The sequence below is a fragment of the Pteropus vampyrus genome, unplaced genomic scaffold (genome assembly GCF_000151845.1).
Source record: "Pteropus vampyrus isolate Shadow unplaced genomic scaffold, Pvam_2.0 Scaffold1, whole genome shotgun sequence".
Taxonomy (NCBI): domain Eukaryota; kingdom Metazoa; phylum Chordata; class Mammalia; order Chiroptera; family Pteropodidae; genus Pteropus; species Pteropus vampyrus.
This window is the reverse complement of record NW_011888782.1, coordinates 35,650,957-35,660,558: the sequence shown is the minus strand read 5'-3', so window position 1 is coordinate 35,660,558 and position 9,602 is coordinate 35,650,957. Positions and strand designations below refer to the sequence as shown.

At 39.2% G+C, this 9,602-nt stretch overlaps 1 protein-coding gene across 1 annotated transcript in view; it reads right to left on the bottom strand.

Annotated features, from left to right (window-relative positions):
- Positions 1–9,602, bottom strand: part of MYH15 (myosin heavy chain 15) — a 129,018-nt gene that overhangs the window by 28,765 nt on the left and 90,651 nt on the right. Inside the window, exons 32-34 of the mRNA XM_011355605.2 lie at positions 6,403–6,752; positions 4,075–4,199; positions 592–707 (exon numbers count right to left, since the gene is read on the bottom strand). Coding sequence (XP_011353907.2) covers positions 592–707; positions 4,075–4,199; positions 6,403–6,752 — 591 coding nt within the window. The remainder of the gene's footprint in view (positions 1–591; positions 708–4,074; positions 4,200–6,402; positions 6,753–9,602) is intronic.

Here is a 9,602-nt window from a genome sequence, read left to right as displayed (position 1 = left end):
GGCTTGTAATGATGAAGCTCAGAAAAGATCCTGCCACCCATGAGTCCTGTCTCATTCAGTTTCCTGACTATTAAGACTCAGCTGCTTCAACGGAGATTCAATAAGCAGCTTAGCTCTTGGCTTGCTCCTCCCCGGACAAGTGGCTACAGGAACAGGCAGGGGGTATGTGAAAACGTCACTCTGATCTGACATTAATTTTAATGTACAACATCATATTTAATTCTTTTCCTCTACTATTTAGCATTACCTGTTTCTTGAATTCCCAAGAAATTTTTTATACAAAGACCCAGACAATATACACAGTAATTGTACATACAGTTATGCTTTGTGTATGTCTTTTTTGAGTCTTGTATTAGAGTAGAAGCTGCTCAAATATTTTTTTGAAATCATAAAAATTGACAGTAAATATGTAAAGGTATTCCTTAATAGTAACAGTGGTGAGCTTACTAGAATGATTCTAGTGTAAGCTTAGACTAAGTTTCTTTGATAATATTCCAAGAGAGGTCATAAAAGTAGTCAAACACAGCGAGTTCTGTTCAGTCAAGAGTTTTAAAATACACAAAAGTTGCTTATCAAAATAATCTTAAATACCTAAAATTTTCTATTTCTTCATCTTTCTCTGAAAGCTTTCTTTCAAGTTCTTTTTTGGTTTCCGAGAGTTCAAACTGGAAACGAAGAATCTTGCTTTCATTACGTTCCAGAGCTCCCTGAAATACATAAATAAAAAGCACTAAATTAAGTCCACTTTGAGACAAACTTTTTTTTCTTCTCAAAATGTATGTCACTAATGTAGCTTTCTTTAGATTTGCTGGGAGAAATCTAAGTTCAAATCAGGTCCCTGAAGATGGGAACAGGATGAGAGACAAGTGATTACTTTTATTTGTCATGTCACTTATAACTTTGACATTCTTAGGGTTTTCAGCTATAGTTCAAGGACTAGAGTTCTAAAACCTTTTTAAAGTAGAAAATCTCAATCTTGTCTGACTATCTCTAAACTTTTTAATTTATTACTCTTGACTCTTTCTAATTAATTCTATCTTTGGGATGAATCAATGAAAGTATCAAAGCTAGAACAAGGAAGGTGATAATTCCACATGGAATCTTTCAGTTCTGGATATCATGGAAAAAGTTGAAAGCATTCAAAGAGCAAGAAACAGGACAGTGTCCCAATACTGTCATATGGAGAATAAAGGAATTTAGGATGTACTTGATGTGTAACACTCAGTGTGAGCCATTATCACCATAATTATTACTGCTACATCAAATGGATTACTTTGACAGGTAGGGTGATCTCCTGCCCCTTTGAATATTTAAATATAAGGCAATTACTGCAAGGGTTATTATAAAGATGAGTCAAGTTTAAAATTGTAGCTTTGATTAAATTTTTAAAGCCTGTTTCAAAGATAAAATTTATATAGAACAAAAACAAACACTTGGAGGATACTGAAGAGGATATTTATGAAGGGCATAAGGAGTGACTGACAATCTATTGGTCAGTTAACAATTGACAGACAATCCTGAGGGCAGGAATAATTTTCATAGTAGCCACTTTTGAGGAGTGCTTAGTACATACCAAAAATAAAAACTGAGTAGCAATTTCAAAATAAAAATAAAGATGTTGGAAATTTTAATATGGCTTAAGGCTTCGCTGCTGTTCTCTCAACACTACTTTCAATATAAAAGAAAATAAATCAAAGTCAAATGCTTGGATAACAATTTTCTCTTAGGGAACAGCACCCTTCCTTCCTTCAGGGGAAACTGTCACCTCTCACCTTCCAGATTGCACTGAGAAAGTAAATCTTTGAGAAGGTGACCTGGGATAATTTGAGTTTTGTGACTTCAAAAATAATCTGATAAAGTTTCTCATAAAGGCTCACCCAGGAAAATAAATAACTGAATTTTACAAATAGATGTCCAAGTTGATGAAGTATTTACGGATACGGCTGAAGACAAAACTTGAGAAAATTCGAATAGAATGCCATCTAGTGGTGCTAAATGGTATGCGCGCTATAGCCTTAGTCTCACCTTTGTTGCGCTAGTCGATTTAACATACGGAGATGTCTACATGGTATTCAGGACTAAAACCATCCATGCCCAATCATATCTCATTAGGTTGTCATGGTGCTTGAAATTTCTATCATAGGAGTTACTTCTCTGGGTTAAGGTGGTAGCTTTGGAAAGTCTTACCTAGGATGGCCAGAGAACCAAAAGGAATAAATATATGAAACAAGGTTTACCAATTTTACAAGGACCACCACACTGCTAAGAAAGGATTCTATATAAAATGTAGAACTCTGTCGCTATAAGAAAAGTCCAAACCTGTAGGGGGTTTTTATGAGTTTATTTGAGCCACACTGACAATTGCTGACAATAGATTGAGAAAATGCTCTAGAGAATGGCGATCTTGCAGCTTATTTTCTACATTAGCATAAAAGGAGGAAACATGGGGAGGGTTACATGAAATCCTTTGGTGACAGATTAAGGGGGCAGGAGAAAGCAAAGCGAGGAAATCGGAGAGACATACACTTCTTTTACATCGGTGAGTAAAGAAGAGTTAACAATTAACATTTACAGCACATAGAGATGGTATGTGAGAAATAAGATAACCATGAGGGGTTCTGTGGTCTCATGCTCTGGTGTTGTACCCTGATTAGTTTTAAAAAGATTACTCTGAGATTTTTTAGATGTTAAAAGACAACAGATAGGCTTTCTTGAGGAAAAGATTGACCTTTGTCAAGGAAGCTACAGGCCTAAGTCTTGACTACCTGCCATGAGCTGCTTTTAGGTTAGGAGTTTTTATGTTCACACCATCCTATGTGGTAACTTTCAGACTCTGAGTTTGTAAGGCTTGCCATTCAGGCCTCCCTTGAGTTTGTCAAATTTAGTGTGTGGCCCCCTTATTGTCCACACCTTGGAAAATAATTATGCATAAAAAGGCAAGAGCAGTGTCCACTCGACTGCTCTACATGCAGGGTAATATGGGCATGGCTTCTTACAGAAACGTAGTGATGAGATAAATTTAACAGACACTGCTCAGCATAAAGCAGTCCTTTGGAGTCTAGTTTTGCATTATCACACTTCCAAAAGGCCCCGTCTAAAACTGACTGCTGTGCCTTTTAAAAATCATTTTCTCTATTGGAGGGTAAGTGGGTAGGGCTGCATTTTAATGTGACTGGGTGCTCATTCAAAGGGTGGGTCAAGAAAATGAAGTTTAGCTGTGAGAAAAGAGGTTTTGCAGAGCTTGTTAACTACTTAATGAGTGTGAGAGGATGACTTCCTTTTAAGTTTTGTCCTCTTTGGCAAAAGGGTTTTCAACCACTAGCAAACACCTAGGGATAAAATCTGAGATTTTTTCCTGAACTTTTAAACCATTTAACACTGAAAACACTCCTGTTAAACAACCTGCACAAAGATGAGCTTTCAAAAAACAAATTACCTAAAGTGTTTTTTTGTTTGTTTGTTTGTTTGGTTTTTTTTTTTTTGGTAAAATAAAGTGTTTTGACCGATTGCTCAGAGAGGAGGAAGTATGAAGATGTTTATTCATTTAACATTCAACAAATACTTATTGAATCTCTCCTACACAAGGCAGTGTTCTAGGCCACTGCTTCTCTCAAATGTTAATGTGAATATGAAACACCAAGGGATCTTGTTAAAATGCAGATTCTGATTCCACAGAGCTAAGGAAAGGCCCAAGAGTCTAAATTTCTAACAAGCTCCCTGGTGACGCCTGTGCAGCTGGTCCTTGGGCCACATTTTGAGTAGTGAAGGTCTAGGCACTAGGGATAAATTGGTGAACAAGTAAACATGGTTCCTGGGTTCTTGTTTGCATTACAACCAGGAAATCTGTGTCCACTATTGCTTATCCTACTCTATTAGCCTCAATTTCCTCATTTGTAAAAAGAGACAATAGTTTGCTAGGGTGATTACATAAAATAATGCATAACAAGCACTTGGCATAGTGCCTAGCATGTAGTTAACAGGAATAAATATCACTGTTATTGTTGTTATTACTAGAATGCAGATCTTCTGTTCTGTCACAAGAAAAATCTTCTTTGCTCCCTGAAGGTTAAATACCTCTGCTTCTTCCAGTGCCACCTGGACTTCAGTCTTCTCTTGTTCAATCCGTTTCTTGACCGTTTCCATTTCACTTAGGTTCTTTTTTCCTTCTCTCACCTGATTCGTCAGATTAGAAATCTCTTCTGGAAAGGGGGAAAAAAAGCAAAGTTAGTGAAAGGAACCAGTCTCAGGTGCATGATATCAAGCACAACAGACTATTCCCAGAGTTCCACTGGGACTGTGGTCATGCCATCCTTGGTAAACGAATGGCAAGGCCACCACTGGCACACATGGGCTTTGAATTAGACAAAGGCATCTCTTCAACATATTTTGTCATCTGTCAGAAAGTTGCCTACAGCAACTGGTGAGGATGGTGCCTTTTAGAGGATTGTGCAGTGAACAACCTGTACAACTTTACATGATGGTCCTGCTCTCCAGAGCCATGCCAGATTCTACCTGGCGGTGCTCCAAAACACAGACCTGGAATCCTTACACTTTCAGGGTAAGAGCTTAGCTATCACTACCAGTGGTTGCTGTTTTGTCAGCTGCCGCTCAGTAACAGGATAGGAACTTAAGCATAAACTGGGTCATTGTCTGCCAGAAACCAATGCAATGTGCACAGATAGACCAAAGATCCTGAGGGAGCTCAAGCACTTGAGGGTTTGTGGGTAACTCTCATAAACACAAGCCTTTGACAGAGTATGGCATCCATAAGTGACAAAACCTCCACCACTTGGTATTGCTATTGCCATATCCACCACTTGATACTGTTTCGCCTCTTCGGGAAGGAAACCTTAGGGACCTAAGAGGTGCCGATTAGGGCCAAGCAGCTCTGGGAATTAGCTACAGTCCAGAGGCAGTAGAATGAGCTCAAGAGCTTGCCTGCCCTCCTGGTTCAGAGATCGCGGGCTGTGGTGTGACATGACAAGAATTTTTAAGTTACAAAAAGAAACATGTTAGATGGTAATTATCATGTGAATAATAAATCCTTCCCTGTAATTCTTCTCCAGAAGAGGGGTTCCCAGGAGAAAACTCAGGTTAGTGGTTCTCCAATGGGACCACACCTTAGAATCATTTGGAGAGCTTTTGAAAAAGACCTCTGCCCAAGTCCCATCCCAGGCCAAGTGTGGTCCCCAGACCAGCAGCACTGGCCTCACATCGGAACTTGTTAGCAATGCAAATTCTCAGACACCCTCCTGTACCTACTGAGTCAGAAACTCTAGGGATGAGGCCCAGCCAACTGTGTTTTAACAAGCCCTCCAGGAGATTCAGATGCAGCTAATGTTTTCTAACCACTGTTCCAGCACCTCTCACATGCCCATTCAGTGACCTGATCGTGGACTGTGTAGGTCTACATAGAAAACAAGTTTTATTTATGGCTCCAATAGTAATGAATTCGCTCCCAGGGCACCTTAGAGTTTTCACGCACATCACTGTAGGTGATGGTGTAAGTCGGCAGCCCCTTTGAAGAGCTGCTTGGCAGTGTCTCAAAATTTAAAAATTCATTCCTTTAACCCAGCAATTTCATTTCTAGGACTCAATCCTAAAATATTTTTACATGTCCACGAATTATGTACAGAGATGTACAATATAAGATTATTTATAATTGTGAAAAATCATATCTAAAATGAATAAGGTCTACTTAAATAAGTGTTAATCATCCTTATTATAAAACACGATGCAGCTATTAACAAACACGTGGTAAGTCTCCATGCATAGGCATGCAAAGAATCACAGAGCACATGGGAAAGTGTCATAGCTCAGTAGTTATAGTGTCATAGCTCAGTGTGTACATGCCAGAATCAAGCTGGCTCGACTCAAGCCTCAGATTTGCTACTTATCTGTTGTGATTTTGGATAAGTTCTTGACCTTACATGACTCAATATTGATCTGCATTTTATAGATAAGGAAATTAACATGTAGGATTGTTCTGAGTATTAAACAACGAATAGTTGTATATAAAACAATGCCTAGCATTTAGTATTTGTTAAATTAGAAAACGTATTGAGAAATAGAAAAATAAATGGCGTAGAAGAACATGTAATTTGAGTTTAAAAAATCCATGCAATGATATATGCATGGTAAGTCTTGGTAAGGTCATGGATATAGAGAAATTCTTAATGGTGGCTTCCTTCACAGAGTGGAATTGGGGCTAAAGATAGAAAGATAGTCTCATTTTTAGAATTTCATAAAAATAATATCTTTAGTAACTTATTTTTAAATATTAAAAATGGAAAAGTTAACACCTGAGTGGAACCATGCCCACGAAGGACAGCCTCGCCCTTGAAGCTGGGGCTCTCTCTGGGCTTCTAGCTCCTGCTCCAGTCCAAGCCTGGCTCAGAGTACCTTGGAGGTTCTTGTTCTCCCTCTGGAGGGTCTCCTGGTTCATGGTGCTCTCCTCGAAGGCGTTCCTGAGCTTGAGGAGCTCGGTGCTGAGGGCCCGGGCCTCCTTCTGAGAGGCGTCCAGCATCATCTGAGACTCCTCATGCCTCTGCCTCCAATCGTCCAGGCACTTGTCAAAGTGCTGCTGCTTCTGGTCCAGCGCAGCTGCCATGGAGCGGGACTTATCAAGGTCCGACAGGGCGTCCCCAAGCTCAAGCTGCAGGTGGTGCCTGGCCCTCTCCAAGGAGGCATTTCTGGCGTTGGCCTCCCCCACAGCTTCAGCAGCCTCCTGCAACCTAATTGCCAGCTTCTTCCTGAGAAGGGGAGACCCAAAGAGCAAGTGAAGCTTCAGTCTTCAAGAGCTCATCCAGTGTGTCCTTGATTAAAGACAGTGCTTGGGTGCAAAATAGGGTGGCCCCTGATGTCAGCTTAACAGTATAAAGCAAAAGCAGCTCATGGCTGATAATGACCTCCTTGGGCCTATAGAACCCAGTTATCTACTGGCCATCATACCCTGGCTCCTGTGTTTACAGGTCCTTTATCTTCTCCTACACTTCACTTCGCCAACCTGGACTTCAGGATCTCTGAATCCCTGTATGTATTTTCTTACTTTAAACTTCAAATAAGCAATTAGGCTTTATTGATGACTTCGTAAGAAATGAGAGAAAGAGAAAGATTGTACTGAATACCCCAACAACAGTAAGCAACTGTTAAGAATCCTTAGGCACAGCTAGTCTCTAAAGAGCTCCTTGGCTACGCTGCTTCCCAGGAACATTCTTTGGCTCTTTCCTGCTCATTCTCTCTCCCTCTTATCATGTGGCTCCTAAACATGCCAAAATTTTCTTTGAATGTTTTTTCCACCTCATACACACAAATCCATCCCATCGTTATGCTCATATAATAGGTCTCACTACTCTTAGGAGGTACTTAGCCCCCATCTACATTCCCTGAAATGGAGTGGTTTATTAAAGTGCCGCTTCCACCGCCCTCACAATACAGCGCTTTTGGGCTTTCTAATGGATGAAACGTGTTCTCCTGCTCACATCTCCTGCAGGGACACTGGCAGTGCCATTCTTAGTCATGCATCACAAGTCTTAGGTAAAAAGTACTGTGTGCACCACAGCTTTTTCCAATTTACTGTTATTAAACAGAAGAAGTTCCTCAGGAATTCACATATGCCACACAACTAAACCAACAGAGCAATGTGGGCACATAGCCCCTTTGGTGGAATCCTGCAAGAAACCAGTGTGTGTTCAGCATCCAGGAAGGAGCCGGGCTCTAATGACTACTCTTTACTTACTAGCTTTCTAAATAGTCACTTCATGTCTTTCATTCATTTTTTCTTAACTGTTAGGAGGTTCTGATGTACCACATGATGACTATACTTAATGGTACCATATTATATACTTGGAAGTTGCTATGAGAGTAAAGCTTTAATGTTCTCACCGTAACAACAACAAAAGATAATTACATGGGGTAAAGGATGTGTTAACTAACCATATTGGAGCAAAGATTTCACAATATGTACATGTATCAACTCATCACATTGTGCATCTTAAACTTATACAATGTTATATGTCAATTCTATCTCAATAAAGCTAAAAAAAAAAAAAAAGACAGGAGATTCTGATGTTTCACCCCACCTAAAAGAGGAGTCTTATAAAATAATTACATGTGTTTTCACTATTTTAGAAATGCTACATTGGTACCAGAAAATAGGAATTCTACTTTGGGTGACCAACCATGCTGGTTTGCCTGGAATTAAAGAGGTTTCACCAGGGCACAGGACTAAAATCAAGCTCATCCAAGATAAACTGGACAAGTTGGTCACCCTCATTTCACTGATGTTGTTGTTCTATATTTAATACTGCTACCATTTTGCTCCTTGACTTGCCAACCATAAGTATCTACTTAGTTGTCTAAAATATCCAATGGACTATGGGAGATTAAGAAACTGCATCTCTATCCTTGGGGCACGTAGAACTCAGAAGCAGTAAACTGGGTCTCAGGTGAGCTAGACTCCAGTAAACTAATCCATATGAACCTGAGCCTGGAAACCAAAGCAGACAGATCCTCAAATTTCTAATGAAAAAAAAATAGAATCCTAAAATTTTTCTGCTGTTCTACCTCCCTGAGGTGATTTAGAGAGAAAACATAATAAAGACAATGCTTTATTTAATCGATGTTTAACTAAATTTAAAGCAAAAATAGTATTCGGATATTACTGTGCTTGGCAATTATTTTTCTTTAGTTGTCATGTACGACAGAACAATTTGTTAGTTCCAATAAATCCATGTGGTCATAAAGTAGTTTATATACTTTCCATCTTTTCTACCCCTCAAAAAAGACCATCAAACAGAATGACTGGTGGGCACTTTCACTCAAATTCTTTAATCATTAGAAGAACAAAAAAATCTTATTTTGGAAGCAAATGCCTTATTTTGAATATGAAGAGCCATTTCAATTGAAATCCCTAATTTTCTGTGTTCCATAGTTTGTAAAACATTTACTGCAGGCATTTTTGTATCTGTCATCCCAAAGCCCTTTTTAAGTTGCTGTGGCTATAGAGATGGATCACTTGGTACCCATTTTGAAACAGGATACAGCAGCCGTTCAACAACTGCGCAGTAATACATCTCAAAGATTTAAGTGAAGAACTAAAAAACAATATCTTTGGTGGAAGCTAAAAAGAAATGTATTAATCTGCCCTCAATTTTTGCCAAGCTACCAAGCCAGGGACACATTCTTTTTAGTAAATCTTTAATGATTATAAGCTGGAGTTAGTTTGACATTTTCTCTCAAAGATACACAGTCCTTCGATCTCTGAGAAAAATGCTACAGTGCTACATACTGGTACCAAGTCATGATTCTTTGGGGCCCCAAACTTCTGTAGTTTCTGAGAACTTCTAAAGCCTCTATGTAGTGTTAGCTATAAAACTGATATTCTAACCCTAGAGGTATTCTAAAGGTGATTTCTTTTCAAAGAAACCTCTGTCCCATAAAGCATGATCCTAACATGTTTCCAACCATTCCTGTCCATCTCCACAGACTACTTTGTAGCCTACGAGTTGTACGCTAGGGACACAATGATTTTAATGTATGGAGACCCGTACGTACATGGACTCAATTATTTTGGCGTTCCAAATAAAATATAGGGTTTTAAG